Genomic DNA, 17,941 nt, shown 5'->3' with positions numbered 1-17,941 from the left:
CAGTAAGTCCACTCCCAGAATTCCACTCCTAGAACCCTAGAGAACTGTGTACAAGGAAACATGTATAAGAATGCTTATAGCAGCAATGTTTTGTCAACAGGAAAATGGATAAAGAATAGTACATGCATTCAATAAATTTTTCAGAGAGCAGCAAAAAATAAAAAACTTATCAGAGGGGGCTTCCCTGGTGGCGCAGCGGTTAAGAATCCGCCTGCCAATGCAGGGGACACGGGTTTGAGCCCTGGTCAAGGAAGATCCCGCATGCCAAGGAGCAACTAAGCCCGTGTGCCACGACTACTGAGCCTGTACTCTAGAGTCTGCATGCCACAACTACTGAGTTCACGTGCCACAACTACTGAAGCCCACATGCCTGGAGCCTGTGCTCCGCAACAAGAGAAAACACCACAATGAGAAGCCCACACACCACAGCGAAGAGTAGCCTCCACTCGATGCAACTAAAGAAAGCCTGCATGCAGCAACCAAGACCCAACGCAGCCATAAATTAATTAATTAATATATTTAAAAAACTTATCAGAGGCACACTCTCTAATATGGATAATCCTTACAAATATACCACTGAATGAAAAAACACAAGTGGTAGATAAATAATAATAAAATACCATTTTTATAAAACTAAAAAAACTATACAACATATTGCTTAGAAATAAATGCATGACTTAGCAATGTTTTATAAAAAAAAAGCATGGAAGTGACAATCGCCAAACTTAAGATAGTGGTTATCTCCCGGGAGCAGGGAGAAAAATGCAATTGGAGAAGTGTACAACAGATGCTCAAACTGTATGCTCAAAGTGTACAACAGATGCTCAAACTGTATTAGTCATGTTCTGTTTCTTTAAGTGGTGTGTAAAGAATGATCTGGCAAATGCTTTTATACTGATCTCTTTTATGACAAATAATAAATCTGTAAAAATTTTACAGAATGTAATATAATACTTGATTTACAGCAGAAAATAGGCAATAAACAGTATCTACTTCTGTTACGATTTGAATTGTAGGAGGAATTCCTGGCTTCTGAGTACAGCACAGAAACCGTTCCACCAAAGTAGGGAAGAAAGCTCAGTAAATGGTCCAGATGACTTTCCTCTACCTAAGAGTCCATATGTGGAGAACAATGTGAATATGGCTGGAATAACAAATACCAGTTCAGTCTCTAGACATATACTGTCCTAATTTAACACTAATTCAGCTGGGTCATTTATATCAAATTAAAATGCTGCTACAAACATCTTGAATCCTACCTTTCTGGCTCTCTCACTGTAAGAGTGAGCTCCAGCAGAGGCTTGAGGATGTCAGGGTTGCTGACCCACTGGGACCTTCCGCTCTGGGCCTGCCAGGAGAGAGCACTGGCTTGGCAGTTGGGAGATTCAGGGTTTCCCATCCTGACTCCATCATCGACTAACTAAGCAACCTTGGAAAAGTCTACAAATATCTCCAAGGGGTCATTTATTTTATCTGTGAAATGGGGGTAATATTGGTACATGCCCAACTGTTAAAAGCAAGGGTCAATCCCTGACCCCTTCGTTTACTAGCTGTCGAGACAAGTTTCTTAACTTCTCTAAGCCCCAGTTTCCTTATTGGTAAGTAAGAATAATAAGAGAACCAATCTCACAGGATTGCCATGAGGATTAAATGAATAATCTGTTTTAAGGCTCAGCATAGCATCTGTCAGACAATAATTACTTAATAGGAACTTGGGTTGCTGTGAAGTTTACTGAAAGTGATAACAGATATGAAGACAGTTTTGTAAATTGTAAGCTCAGTAAATTTTATTTTATATTTTCATTATAAGAACAAAAAATTCTATTTTAAAAAAAGCTTATAAACTCAGTACTAATGTATATGAGTGCTAATTTTCAAGTAAATAGAATGTATTTTCCTGGAAAGTTCTAAAGCCAGCCAAATATTTCTTGTACTCTGTGGGAAGGACTGAGTTTGAAGTTTTAGAAATGTGTTTTAGAAATCAAAGCTGGCTCCAACTGTATGTCTCATAAGGTTCTCAGGGAAAAGTCATTTGATAGTTATAACCATGAAACTCTTAATTGTTCTCTGAAAACCCGAGATTCTGAAGGTTAGGTTAATATATCTACAGTTATTATAACTTTTCTTTTTAAGCTCTTTCTTCTTGCTATAGCAATCTTCTAAAAATCCTGGAAGAGACCAAAGCCTTTGGAGATTCATAAATTTTCCTAAAAAATTAAAAAGGACAATTCTCCTGCAGCTGGGTAAGTACATATAAGTACAAGATGGAAGTTACAAAAGAAAAGGGGACTTGAAGTGAAAGCCTCTTAAATGCCATAATAAAGCACCTGTACACTTGTAGTTTTCAGTAAATTTCTCATTTTCCATAGACACATTTCCTAGCAAGGAAAAAAAAAAAAAAAAGATACTAACAAAAGCCAGGGGAAATTTTGGAGAGTAATAAATGACTAAGCGGGCTGAAATGTATCAAATATTTTTATATCTATGAGTTTATCATGATACTAAAAAAAACAAATTAGTCATCATTCAAGGATGCTAGGGAACCAACTCAATATTTTGAAAACTGGTAAATAAAGGGAATGAATCAAACATTTGTCTTGCCTTTCCTATAATAATTGTACCACTGGGTAGGCAAACGTAGAAAAAGAGATTTTCTTTTTATAGTAGCCAAATCAATAGGAGAAAAAACAATAGAATTAGAATTAGACAGATGACGCATCGAGGATGGTTGCAACATCATAAACAGAAAACTAGACATCATATGCCCCTGATGAAAGAACACATCACCACCTATGAAGCCCTCCCCGCAAAAAGACAAACATGAATCTGATCAAGCCTCTATATTCAACTGCCAATTTGTGGAAATACAGAAGACAGAGGAATATGTTAAACTACACTGTTGGGAATGCAATCAGCAAAAGCTAGGCTGTGAAAAGTTCTACACAATAAATATCCTGATTCTTCAATAAATAAATTCCAGGGAGTCAAAGGGAGGGAGCAGAGGAGAGAGATGAAGAATGAACCTGTAGACTAAAAATTTTAAAGACACATTAATCACTAACGTTTGACACTTATGTGGATCTTTATTCAAATAAACCTTTAAAATTATGACTTTTATGAGACAACTAGAAATTTGAACACTACCTGCATAGTTGATGATATTAATGATAATGGTACTTTTACCATGTTTTTTAAAAGTCATTATCTTTAGAGACATATATTGAAATATATGTGAGTGAAATGATATGATGTCTGGGATCTTTTCAAAATAATACGAGGGCATGACTGGGAATGCAGATCAGACAGGACTGGCCAGGGGCAAAGTGATGTATACACAGGGTTCGTTATAGTATTTTGCCTACTTTCGTACATTTTAAATTCTTCAGTTAAGAAGAGGAAGGCATGGAGGGAGGAAAGGGAGAAAAAAGTAAATGATTAACTTTTATTGGGGTCTAATTTTTTGTGTCATTATCATCATCCCAGGGTCAAGAGATGTTCAACTACCTTCTGGTTCATATTTCACAATGTTTTTTTTGGTCCTAATCCATTTTCTTACTCCTTCCTACAAAAGCTTCCTTTATTATGGCGAATAACAGCCAAGGGCTCACTCCTTGGTCTTTGCTTCTTGTCATGGTTTTGAGGGTCAACCTAACATTACCACAAAGAACATAGGCTTAAGAGTTCAGACTGATTTGATATTGAATTCCATAACCTACACAGACACTTCTGCTACCACCCTCCCTCTCTCCCTCCTCCCTGTATTCCCCACAAGGCTATGAAACTTTGGTCTAATTATTCTGTCAGTATTAGTTTTGGCATCTGTCAAATGGGATGATGAAAATTTCAGTATCATGGTTAAAGTTAAGTGAAATCATATTAGGTAAAACACCTACCCAGTGTGTGGCACTTAATACTCATACAATAAATATTGTTCCTTTTCTTCTTGAGTGGCTCTTCCTCTACTTAAGAAAATCCTACCCAACCTTCAGGAAAATTCAATTTGCATCTCCTCTGAGATCCTGGAGAATTTAATTCTAGGCAAACCTAAAGCAGGTAGAACAGCAGTTAAAAGCACCAGACCTGGCTCCAGCATTCAAAAAGCTGAATGACCCTAAGCAATTTAATTACCTTCTCTGAAGTCTTAGTTCACTCATCTATAAGACAGAAATAATAAGAGCACGTACCTACTGGGGATATTGTGAGAACTGAGTTAAATAATCCAGGAAAAGTGCTTAGTACAGCACTCAGTAAAAATTAGCAAGGAGGAAAAAAGACAGAAGAGATTATGATCCTGGAAAATCAAATCTGAGATTATACTCCAGTGAAATCCTGGGTTTGACTCGCCTCTCCGACTAAACCAGAAACATCTTCAGTGCAAAGACATTGATTATACTTCTTTGCATTTTCTAATGCACTTTACATGTAGAGGACCTTTAAAAAATTACTTGTCAACTGAGAGAGAAAGAGAGATAATCTGAGCACACTTATGACACCCTACTCAGATTCTTATGATCCTGTGGTACGTGCTACAAAACATAACTGTCACATGACAAGTAAGAAAGAAAAACATCACCCATATCTAAATACAGCTTCACCCTCTATTTCCAGGCACTCTCCCACTTTGCCTTTCATTCTATCAAGGAGTGCCTGTTTTGTTTCCCTCACCCACATCCTGACTTCCTTCTTTTATTCCCTTCTCAGCTGACTAAACCCAGTTGCTCCCACAGTGTCTGTGGGGTTATGATTAGAGAAACAGATCACTAATGAATAACCAGAACTAAGTTTTCCCTTTCCTGTTCCAAACTACTTTTAAAAATTCAAGTGCTTCTGCTTTTATTCCATGGAGATGCAGAGAAAAAAAAATTTTAAAGGCAACAGGGCAGAGAAAAGACTTATAATTTATCAGGAACTATGGAACTAAAACTAAAGGCATATGTGAGTGATAAATGAAGGGGCAAAGGGAATGTGGTCACCAACCACTGGTTCAGCCTAAAAACAGAACAGGAGAACATTTCTCTAATAACACTGCCCAACAGTCAGTTCATCAAACCCACTGACTCCTCAAGCAGCCCTGGCTGCCCCTCACGACTTCATGGCAAAGACCTTTTCAAAGTTTTGCTGTCTTTCACAGCTACTGATCCTCTATTATATTGTTATTACGGAGGCTACTATCATTTACTGGGCACCTTTATGGCCAGACTTTTGGCTAACCACTTCACACGCACAACCTCTTTTAATCCTCACACCAACCTGACATGGGAGGAAACTGAGGCTTACAGAAGCTAAGAAACTGGCCCAGAGTCTCTCTCAGCCATTCAGTGGTACAGCAAAGATGCAACCTCAGAACAGCCCACCTTCAGAGGACAAAACTTTACATCACGTAGGAATATGCTAGTGGGAGGTGGGATTCCTGGTTGAAGTCTGAGGCTAGGAGGATCACACATGGAGTCAATGAAGACGTGTGTGTGGAGACAGATTTAGCACATAATATCTACAAAAATGACTTTCAAACAAAGTAAATGACTCAAAACAGCCTTTGCCTATTTCTCTAGTGAGCTGTTTTATCTTTTACTTTTTTACTTATAGAAGTTCTTATCTGCTATATGCTTTGCAAATATCTTCACTGGGTATGTGCTTGTCTTTTGTTTTTGTGTTTCTATTGAACAGAAATGTTAAGTTTTAATGAAGTCAAATTTATCTTTAAATCTATGGCTTATCTTTACCTCTAAAAATATGGTTTGTGCTATGTGTGCTTGAGAACGCTTTTCCTATCTTAAGATTTTTTTAAATTCTCGTATATTTTCTTCTAAAAGTTGTATAAAGTTTTCTTTCTATAATTAGGTCCAGTCAACCTGGAATTTATTTTTGTGCATGGTGTGAGATGAGATCTAATTTTATTTATTTCTACATAGATAATTGCCACTACACCAGTTATTGAAAGGTCCATCCTTTACCTACTCATTTGTAATGTACCTCTGTCTTATGTCAAGTTTCCACACACTTGTGGATATGCTTCTAGGGTCTATAATCTATTCTACTGTTATCTTCAGGTATCCTTGCACCAGTTCCACTACTGTAACAACTAAAATTTTGATATCTGGTAGAAGTAGTGCCTTCTTTGTTGTTCTTCAGAATTATCTTAGCTCTTCTTGGCCCTTTACTCTTTCTTATTAATTTTATAATCAGATTATAAAATAAAAACTTCTAGGGCTTTCAAATGGCACTACACTGAATTTAGACAAATTAGGGGTGAAATAACTGTGTAATGTTGAGTTTACCCATTCACGGACATGGTTTATCTTCCTGTTTACTCAAGCTTTTTTTTTTTAAATTTATTTTATTTATTTATTTTTGGCTGCATTGGGTCTTTGTTGCTGTGTGTGGGCTTTTCTCTAGTTGTGGCGAGCGGGGGCTACTCTTTGTTGTGGTGCATGGGCTTCTCATTGCAGTGGCTTCTCTTTTTGTGGAACACGGGCTCTAGGCGCGCAGGCTTCAGTTGCTGTGGCACGTGGGCTCAGTAGCTGTGGCTCGCGGGCTCTAGAATGCAGGCTCAGTAGTTGTGGCACATGGGCCTAGTTGCTCCATGGCATGTGGGATGCTCCTGGACGAGGGCTCGAACCTGTGTCCCCTGCATTGGCAGGTGGATTCTTAACCACTGCACCACCAGGGAAGCCCTACTCAGGCATTCTTTTATATCCATTATATATTTCTTGCTCTTCTGTTAGAGTTGTTTCTAAATACCTTATAGATATTTTTATATTGTAAATGAAATAATTTTTCCTGTAGCATTTTTCTAATTGATTACTATTGATACAAGAATGCAATGTTAGTGTTTCTCTTCTTTTGGCAACACTGGTGAATAATCTTATTTTTAATGACTGATCTGAAGAGTTCTTGAATTTTTTATGCAATCATATGGAAATAAGGGAAGTTTCCTTTTGCTTCCTTTCAACCTCTTACTTATCACGTTTTTTTCCCTTAACTTCCTGCAATGACTAGTACCTACGGCACAACTGAACAAAAAATTGCTTAGAGGGTATTCTTGTTTTGTTTTCGCCTTTCAACAGTAATCCCTTTGAAACGTCAGAATTAATCATGATGTCTGGCATAGGTTGTTATCAACTCGAGAGTTTTTTGTTGTTTTGTTCATGAAGGAGTTTTATCAAATGCTTTTCCTGGGTCTATCACTGCCTATGAAATGACTGCCTATCACTCTGAATTACTTAAACTGTAGGTTGGGACCCACTCGATTGTGCTGACATAAATTTAATGTATTGGCAGACCAGAATTTTTTTTTAAAAGAAACAGAATATAACAGAGGGTACCAGACTACATCTGAAAATATAAGAAAGATATTGTTTGGTAAAACTTTTGTTTCAGTTGCTTACACAAACACGCATACATGTGCTCTGAGTAAAATATGCTTCTTACTGTGGGTTATATAAAGAAAAACTACTGTTAAGGACTAACATTTTATTGTAAGGTTTTCTTAAAAATACAGAACACAATGCTTGGTTTTTGTTCATTTAAAAATACCTGGCTTTTCCTGATAGTAAATAATAATAATATTATTAAAATAATATTTTAAATATTAATGTTAAAATAATAAATCATAATCCCTTGATGGACAAAATGGCCCACATTCACAGAAACATCTGAAGTTACTAAAAAATAATAGAAGTAAATTAAGTATGAATTTCTAACAAGGATTCTTCTGCGAGAATAACTTTTGCAAAATTTTATACGTGTGTAATTTCTAAGGTAAGGGTATACAGCTTTCATCATACTTTCAAACTTGTCTGTGACCTTAACAATCGACAGAACCTCTACTCCAAAAAGTTCAATGTTAGTTTATATTTCTAAACTCAGTAGGTAACTTGGTATTTGCATTACTCATATCACATTTTCTGTACTTTTGTACTGAGTCTGGCTAACTCACCTCTTAGCTGTTTATATTACCTCATATTTCGCTAACTGCCTAGCCTTGTCAGTGGTTAAAAAAGAAATATGCTCTTAAACTCCACCTCTACGTAACTGACCTCATTCAATGTTTTTCTTTGCCCATCACTCCCGAAACCTTCTTCTAGGACATTTTAAGATTGTTTCTTGTTTGTGACCTGAGGTAATACTGCTCACCTTATTCACTGGATTTATTTCTGGAAGATCTGTGGCTGCTTCCTGAGCATGCTGATTGTGATTTATCACCAGTGAGACTATTTAAAAGAAGGCAACTCCCAAAGAGGAGCTCTAACACGTTCTGCACAATAGCAGCACTGTTGGTGGAGGTGTCTAACCTGCCAAAGGGACCATTTACAGGACAACACTCATTTGGATGTAGTAATTTGAAATTTGGTTTTTAAAACTCAGTCCCTCTTGATATACCATGTATGCTGATGTCCTCTACGATAGCCACTTTTCAGATAATTAATCATTACATAGACATTTTAGAGACCACAATATCCACCTTAGCAGTGATGCTGTCACAGGGTGCCAAATATTATAAGTCTAAAGAATACAGTATCACTGCTTCTAATTACGATTTTTAAAAACTCTTATTTCTATAAAGCTATGCTAATTCCCTGGCTGCTGCTAGATACATTAGAATGGTATCCAAACTGAAAGAAAGCTGTCTTTATAGTCTTTTTTTAAAAGTTCCCCAAATTAACTTATGTAATAAGCATAAATTTTAAGTACACTAAACAATCTATTATTTTTATGCTATTTCATAATCCCCAAAGCAGTATTTTAAAATCACTCACGGGCCTAGCCGATCCACGGCATGTGGGAGCTTCCCGGACCGGGACACGAACCTGCGTCCCCTGCATTGGCAGGTGGACTCTCAACCACTGCGCCACCAGGGAAGCCCCCACAGCAACCTTTAACAATGATTACATCTGGTGAAGTGGTAATGGCCAGAGTAGATGAAGAAAAGGGCAACTTTTTGTTTTTAAAAAAAATACTTTTGTATCATTTAAATATTTAAATTAAATGTACTTTTTAATGAAAAACTGAATAAAGAAAAAGGGTACAATTGTAAAATCAAGAATCTCTATATTTATTTTATTCTACTCCCTGCTACTTCCCACCTCTAATCTCCTACCAGGATGTTGTAGCACTTTGAGAGCAGGGACCTTGTGTGTCTTCTATGGTCATGCCCGGAGCAGACGCTATGCATCTATCTACCTGTAGATAGTAGAGGTGGAGGTGATGGGAGCAGGGGGGTTCAACAAGCCTTGAAGTGAGCATTCTATTTACTCAGAATAAAGAGATCTATTATCTCCTCCCTTTGAAATGCTGGTTAATATCTACTCACAGGGACTTCCCTGGTGGTCCAGTGGCTAAGACTCCAAGCTCCCAATGCAGGGGGCCCGGGTTCAATCCCTGGTCAGTGAACTAGATCCCACATGCCGCAACTAAGAGTTTGCATGCTGCAACTAAAAGATCCTGCATGCCACAACCAAAGATCCCACATGCCACAACTAAAAGATCCCATGTGCTACAACTAAGACCCGACGCAGCCAAATAAATATTTTTTAAAAATATCTATTCACAGCTCTAACTGCTCTGTTCCTTAAACAGTCAGACCCCTATTTGTATGGGATGGCCAGAGTAACCTCTAGAGGGCTATATAACTGCTTATGTCACTGTTACTACAATTTTGAGAATATCATTCCACGTATTACGTACAAAGTCCAATGCCAGAATCGCTCTGGTGTACACCTAAAAATTACATTGTACATCAACTACACCTCAATTTAAAAAACTATCCAATGCCAAGGGCCCAACTCCTGTTGACATCCTTCTTTTTGAACTACTAGCCAAAATGTTACTCATCTGTTAAAGGAATTATTACCACTTCATTCTTACTATTTCTAAAATCTAAATTCAATTCTATCACCCTGTTATCCAACAAACTTGCTTCATATTTGGTCACTCTTCTTCTCAATAAACTATCACCTTCTCCATGAAGCTCACATACCTAAGTTTTAACCTCTTCTTAGGTCACGAATCACATATAGGTGCCTACATAGGGACCTGCCAGATAACATATGTGTAGGGGCATGGTTTAAGAAATACCAAGTAGTAACAATGATATAACAACCATTTATCAGCTCCAGACTCTGAGTTTATGAACAACAGGGTAGGTGGGAACAAGGAGTTCTGCAATCTTCTATCCTGAACTGTAAAATACAATACTGGGCAAAGGGGCCATGGTTTAAATGAGGTCAAGGAGAATGGATGCATTAGAGCCGCAGCTGACAAACCTGTTCCAAATTTGCTGAAGGGGTGTTTGGGATTCCCTGTAGCTTTTTCCAACTGAAAGAGTCTCCAAGCATCGTTCATCACATTCTTCTCATGTTCGGAATCAACTGCATTTACCTCTCTGTCTTTGCAACTCTCATCAAACAAAGGGCACAGGAAAAACTGTGCAAACCTAAGGGTAAGAAACATAATTAACAATTTGAAAGCTGTTACTTTAAGTGGCCTTTTAAAAATATGTTTAGGGACCTCCCTGGCGGCCCAGCGGTTGGGACTTCGCCTTCCAGTGCAGGGGTTGCAGGTTTGATCCCTGGTCGGGGAGCTAAGATCCCACATGCCTCGCAGCCAAAAAACCAGAACATAAAGCGGAAGCAATATTGTAACAAATTCAATAAAGCCTTAAAAAAAAAAAAAAAATATGTTTAAAAAAATATGTTTGAAACTTAGATAGGAAATATGAATCCTACAGAATAAGAAAAAACTACCATTCCTACTTAGAAAAAAGGAATATAAAGTTCTAAGTAACAAAAAATATAATATCATACATATGTAAATTCAGAGAACTCTACACCAGATATGTTAAATAATTAGTGAAAATATAAAAAGATTAACACCTCTGATTCTGACAACTCCCATGTGTTGTTACCACACCACCAAGCAATTCTCCGACACCAGCTGGGTGGCCTAAAATTCAACTCAATACTGCTATCATCAGATCTCACAGGTCCTACAAGGCTGCCCCCAACTTCAAACACCAATTGCAAGTCCAGGTTGTCACCTGGGCTTCTGACCAACTGGCTGTAGATCAGAGGTTCCCACGACCTCCTCCTCGGGTTCGATTAATTTCCTAGATCAGCTTACAGGACCCAGAGAAATGTTTTACTTACTAAATCACTAGATTTATTATAAAAGGATATGATTCAGGAACAGCCAGATGAAAGAGATGCATAAGGCAAGGTATGTGGGAAGGGTATGGAGCTTCCATGCCCTCTAGGCAGGCCACCCTCCCCAAATCTCCATGTGTTTACCAACCTGTAAGTTCTCCAAACCTCGTCAGGATTGGCTAAATCACTGATCACTGGTGACTGAAGTCAATCTCCAGCCCCTGGACTGAAAGTTCCAACCCTTAATCACAGGGCTGGCTTCCCTGGCAACCAGCCCCCAACCTCAGATTATCAAGGGACTTCCCCAAAGTCACTTCATTAAAATAACAAAAAGTAACCTTTGGCTCTCATCACTTAGGAAATTCCAAGGGTTTTAGGAGCTATCGGCCAGGACCAGGGACAAAGGCCAAATATATATTTCTTATAAACCACAATACAACAACAACAAAAAGTCAGGGCAGACTTATGAGACAGAAGCAATGTATTTAAGATTTACAATTCGGCATGTCTATGAAAATCCCTGTTGTATATGCCCAATTCTCTAAGAAAGGAAAAGGCAGGTGATGGTTCTCAGGCAATAAATCTTAAATTTACAGTTTTAAGTGCAATTTCACTAAGACTAAGGCATTTTAGGACACACTAAGTGACCTATTTTTAAAAGGTTCTATCTGAATATTTTTCCTTCTTATAAAGAAAAGGAAACAAACTTTAATTAGTGGAAAAAATAATGGAGTGAAAAACCTATGACACAGTAGTTTGACTAAGACATAATTATGGGCTTTTATGAAATACTAAGAGAATTTTAAAAATTTAATAAGCAGTGGTTCAACAAATAACATGGCATGGAACTTTAACAGAAGTAACCAATATGCTTTTCTTGAGGCTATTCTTTAATAGCAGTACCAAAGCTGAACTAAGATTCCTTTAGCTAATAAATTAACTCTCCTATATCAGGTTGCAATTTAAATCATGATTTCATATACTAATAAGTCTTCTTAAGAAACTTTAGACCCCATCTTATAAAAAAACAACGTCCAGAATTCAGATGAAGCCAAGAGAAGAGGCTCTGTCTGAATGCGACTACTACTCAGTGGGCCTAAGAGACTCCTGGGTTTATAAACATCTCATCAACTGCAGCTCATCGTCCAGCCGTCAAAAAGACTGTTACCATTATTGATATTATTTTAAGCACATAGTGAATACAATCCCGTGCTAAGTACTTTATGCATACCAATCCAAAGGGAAACTCCATCTATCCGGAGCCTATAATCAAAGATATATGGAAACAGATAATTCTAGACATATAACCACTTTTACCTACCTCAATTCAGGCTGGGGAAAGTGCCTAATAGCTACATACCATAGTTGGACAAGTCCACATAAAGGGTCATGATTCTGACACAGTATAATCAATATCTTTGAAAGATACTCTATATAAGTGGTTTTTAAACTCTGATCCAAGTAACAGACATCCTCCATCAAACAGAGATCTATTATATGAACATCTGCTGAAGCATTTGTAAAGCAGGAAATTAAATTCAGTGTATGATCCCAGGGAACTCATTAATGGAAGTCTTCTGGGAATACATACAAAAGATGATTACACCTCAAAGCTGCTGCCTGAAGACTGAAACATAAGCTAGAATAAATAAGAAACAGGCTATTCTGACCCAGTCCTGTATCCTGAACCCATGCCCTTATTCTGTTAATGTTCTTTGTGCTACAGAATAAATTCAAACTATTAGGTTTGAAAAAAAATTACTATTAATATAAGTAAGCAATTAAAGCTGAGAATTACTAAAACTGTGAAGTCAAACTTCATTATAGACCTAGACCCATCAAAAGGCTGCAGAATTACATCTTCTTGGTAACACAGAAAACTAAAAATTCACCACAGGATAAATTACACTTTGAACAATGAATCAAATCACTGATATGATAAAAAATTATATACTGTTAGCTGTATAGAAAATTGACCAAGAAATTAAAATAGCCTAATGGAGCTTGCTCCAGAAAATACTTTCACAAAATGTCCCCAGGGCTGAAACAGCAGGTCAAAACATTCTGTATCCACTAAGTATCCTTGAGGATTGAGGAACTAAAGTAGAACAGAATATTTAAGTTCTAGCATTCTGGAACAGGAGATGGTTGAAAGGAGATCCATGACGTCACTACAGTTTATTCTTCATCACATGCTTCATATGTAATACCAGTTAGAATGGGAAGGCCTGGTGAGAATTTTATAAGTCAATAAAATATTTTGTAGGCTTAAACTCTGGTTTAAAGTCATGCCATTATTTTTCCTCTACCACAAAGTAAATATATGACATCATTCATTATTTTCTTTTTTATAAAATCCAGAGGGGGAAAATACTGGTTAAAATATCTTTTGTTAAGCTATAAAGCTGTGAAGACATCTTTGTAAAAATATTAATTATTATTATTAACATGATAAGTGAACACAGGTGGATAATTCATAGGGTATTTTCAGCATTACCTGTCTAGGGCACCTTCTAGGTGTTCATGAGAAACATCAAAATAGTAATTGGTATGCTCTCCACTAGTAAAGGCATTTGAACTTCCTGCATGCTCACTGAGAAACTGGCTGTATTCATTTTCCTTAGGGTATTTCTTTGTTCCTAAAAATAGCATATGTTCACAAAAATGACTTAAGCCAGCAATATTTGCAGGATCTGACAAGGAACCTGAAAGAGAAGAGAAAATATATATATATAATAAATCATTTTTTTATATGTTGAACGCTATGGAGTACAGATGAATCACAGATGATTTGGAACTTCTGTTAGCATGATAACTCCAACCACAGTCAGAGAAAGTTAAGCATAGGCTACTCTAAATGGTGCAGTTTAGATTCAAGCCCCAGCTTTTGACATCAGTTAGTTGGTGGCCTTGGGCAGATACTTAACTCCTCTGGACATTAGCTTCCTCACACATCACACTAAGAGGAAGAGTTGAATTCACTGTTTTAAAGAGCTAGAAACTTTCTAGCTCTTATATTTTATTGCAGGAGACAATATAGCATGGTGCTAAGAGCATAAGTTTGGGGGTTAGCAGCTCTACTAGCTGTAAAACTTTGAGCAAAATATTTTGCTTCAGTCACTTTTTTTTTTTTAATTTGTTTATTTATTTATTTTTGGCTGCACTGGGTCTTTGTTGCTGGGCGCGGGCTTTCTCTAGTTGCGGTGAGTGGGGGCTACTCTTCGTTGTGGTGTGCAGGCTTCTCACTGCGGTGGCTTATCTTGTTGCGGAGCACAGGCTCTAGGCACGCGGGCTTCAGTAGTTGTGGCTCGTGGGCTCTAAAGTGCAGGCTCAGTAGTTGTGGCGCACGGGCTTTGTTGCTCCGCATCATGTGTGATCTTCCCGGACCAGGTCTCAAACCCCTGTCCTCTGCATTGGCAGGCAGATTCTTAACCACTGCACCACCAGTGAAGCCCTCAGTCACTTTTTGTATACATACCTTACTTAGAGAGTTGTGCAACTACAAATTAGACGATAATTTGCAAAGCACACTGAGCTGTGCTTGGCAATAATTATTTGTTCAACTTATGATGGTTATTATCTTATTTTCCCAATTCTAAAATGCCATTGAATTAAATAAAAGCTTTGCAGAGAGGAAAAAAAGAAACTAAATGTACATATAAATAAGAAATAACTTGATTAAAGCAGTATTAAATGTGGAAGAAATGTGCACACAAGAATTTAGGAAATATGGTATTCCCTAGTATATCAAAAGTTTATAAAGTAAAGGCATTAGAACTGTCACTGTTTTAAAGGATGGGAATGAATTTCCTTGCTGCTAGGTCACCTTAGCTGGGAACCTAACAAGATACTTTTGGTAAATGTAAGGCGATTTAACTTAGACAACTGTAGATTACCAACAGCTGTACAGGACTACTGTACAAAGTAAGGTACATCGAACTGGTAACTACCAGGTCTCCATTTGCACAAATATGGAGAGTTCTAATAATTGTCAACATTAGGTCAATGAAACTGAACAAAGCTTAATTCATAATTTTAAACTGTACCTATGTGTACATCAAGTGCTGCTGATGATTTATCTGTTGTGGGATCACTGATGAGAAGTACTTTGATCCCATTGGCCAGCTCTAGTCCACGGTATTCTCGCTTGTCTTCAGGAGATTTGATGATATGAGTTCCTACTCTCTTGATAGCTGGATTATTCATTTTGCTGTAAGTCTTTTTTTGGAAACTGAAAAGAAATAAATTATTAATTGTTGGATTGTGCTTTTTTCTTTTAATGAACAAAGAGTAACAAGCAAAACCATATAATAAATATATCATCAGATTAAAAAATGTGTACAATCAAGTACAACTGACATTCAATATTAGTTTCAGGTGTACAGCACAGTGATTCATCATAAACTGATCACCACAATAAGTCTAGTAACCATCTGTCACCATACAAAGTTCTTAAAATATTATTGACTATATTCCCTACATCCCCATTGACTTATTTATTTTATAACTGGAAATTTATACCTCTTAATCACCTTCACCTATTTTGCCCAACCCCCCCCTCCATCCTCCCCTCTAGCAACCAACAATTGTTCCTCTGTATCTATGAGTCTGTTTCTGTTTTGTTTGTTCACTTATTTCGTTTTTTAGATTCCACATATAAGTGAAATCAAACGATATTTGTCTTTCTCTGTCTGACTTATTTCACTTAGCATAATACCCCTCTAGGTCCATCCGTGCTGTTCCAAATGGCAAGATTTCATTATTTTCATGGCTGAGTAATATTCCTGTGTGTGTATATGTGTGTGTGTGTGTGAGGTATGGTACACAAACACACAGACACACACACACTGGAATATTACTCAGCCATGAGAAATAATGAAATCTTGCTATTCGCCATTCATCCATATCTTGGCTACTATAAATAATGCTGCAATGAACAAAGGTCTGCCTGTATTTTTCAAATTAGTGTTCTCATACTTTCTGGATAAATACCCAGAAGTGGAACTGCTGGATTGTATGGTAGTCCTATTTTTAATTTTTTGAGGAAACTTCATACAATTGGTGCATTGCATGAAGTCCACCAATAATGCACAAGGGTTCCCTTTTCTCCATGTCCTTGTCAACACTTAATTTGTTGTCATTTTTTTTTTCACATTTCTTTGGACCTGTCTTGTGATAATTGGCAATTGGCACTTCTTGCTTACATTGATTTGTTAATATTTCTGATTTCACGGCTTCACATCTCAATATTCAATTATAAATTCATATTCCAAAAGTTACACTAAGATTCAGAAAGATCCAAATATAAAATGAATAATTCAAGCTTTCAATACAGAAAAAGTCATGTTCACATTGGTTTGTTTTTTTTTAATTTAAAGTAACAATGGTTCTTAATTGTTGTCTTTTTGGTAACAGCCATTCTGACAGGTGTGGGGTGGTTTTGATTTGCATTTCCCTGATGTAGTGATGTTGAGCATCTGTTCATGTGTCTGCTGACCATGTGTATGTCTTCCATGGATAAATGTATATTCATTTTTTAAATGTCCATTTTTTAAATCAGATTGTTTTTGATATTGAGTTGTGTGAGTTCTCTATATATTTTGGATATTAACCCTTCATCAAATATATCATTTGCAAATATCTTCTACCATTCAGTAGATTGTCTTTTCATTTTGTTGATGGTTTCCCAACTTTTTAGTTTGATGTAGTCCCATTTGTTTATTTTTGCCTGAGGAGATACATCCAAAAAAATATTGCTAAGAACGATGTCAAAAAGCATACTGCCTATGTTTTCTTCTAGGAGTTTTATGGTTTCAGGCCTTACATTTAAGTCTTTAATCCATTTTATTTTTGTGTATGGTATAGGAAAGTGATTCAGTTTTCCCAGCATCACTTGCTGATGAGAATGTCTTTTCCCCAATGTATGGTCTTGGCTCCTCTGTTGTAAATTAATTGACCCACATGTGAGTGGGTTTATTTCTAGGCTCTCTATTCTGTCCCATTGATCTATGCATCTGTTTTTGTGCCATATAGTTTTGATTACTATAGCTTTCTAGTATAGTTTGAAATCAGGAAGCATGATAACTCCAACTTTGTTTTTCTTTCTTAAGACTACTTTGGCTATTAAGGGCCTTTTGCAGTTCCATATGAATTTTAGGATTATTTGTTCCGTTCTGTGAAAAATGTCATTAGTATTTTCACAGGGATTGCACTGAATCTGTAGATTGCTTTGGGTAATGTGTACATTTTACCAATATTAATTCTCCTATCCATGAACATAATATAATCTTTCCATTTATTTGTGTCATCTTCAATTTCTTTCATCAGTGTCTCATAGTTTTCAGAGTTCAGGTCTTTCATCTCCTTGATTAAATTTATTCCTAGGTATTTTACTCTTTTTGATGCAAATGTAAATGGGATTATTTCCTTCATTTCTCCTTCTGAAAGTCTGTTATTACTATATAGAAACACAACAGATTTCTGTATACTGATTTTGAATCCCACAATTTCACTGAATTCATTTATTAGTTCTAAGTTATTTTGGAGGAGTCTTTAAGGTTTTCTATATACAGTAGCATGTCATCTGAAAATAGTAATCCATTACTATGTTGAATAAAAGTGGTGAGGGTGGGCATTCTTGTCCTGTTCCTGATCTTAGAGGAATAGCGTTCAGCTTTTCACCATTGAGTATTATGTTAGTTGTGAGTCTGTCATATATGGCCTTTATTATGTTGAGGTTATATTTCTTCTATACTCACTTTGTTGACAGTTTTTTCTTTCTTTTTTTTTTTTTTTTT

The 17,941-nt window shown here is 36.7% G+C and overlaps 1 protein-coding gene across 2 annotated transcripts in view; it reads right to left on the bottom strand.

The window, feature by feature from the left end:
• IDE (insulin degrading enzyme) overlaps positions 1-17,941 on the bottom strand; it is a 108,210-nt gene that overhangs the window by 56,274 nt on the left and 33,995 nt on the right. For both annotated transcript variants that reach the window (XM_024739535.1, XM_024739536.1), the window contains exons 2-4: positions 15,191-15,375; positions 13,642-13,849; positions 10,266-10,435 (exon numbers count right to left, since the gene is read on the bottom strand). In XM_024739535.1, the coding sequence (XP_024595303.1) occupies positions 10,266-10,435; positions 13,642-13,849; positions 15,191-15,375 (563 nt within the window). The remainder of the gene's footprint in view (positions 1-10,265; positions 10,436-13,641; positions 13,850-15,190; positions 15,376-17,941) is intronic.

Source organism: Neophocaena asiaeorientalis, unplaced genomic scaffold (assembly GCF_003031525.2).
Source record: "Neophocaena asiaeorientalis asiaeorientalis breed wild unplaced genomic scaffold, Neophocaena_asiaeorientalis_V1.1 scaffold597, whole genome shotgun sequence".
Taxonomy (NCBI): Eukaryota; Metazoa; Chordata; class Mammalia; order Artiodactyla; family Phocoenidae; genus Neophocaena; species Neophocaena asiaeorientalis.
This window is presented reverse-complemented; position numbering and strand designations above follow the sequence as displayed.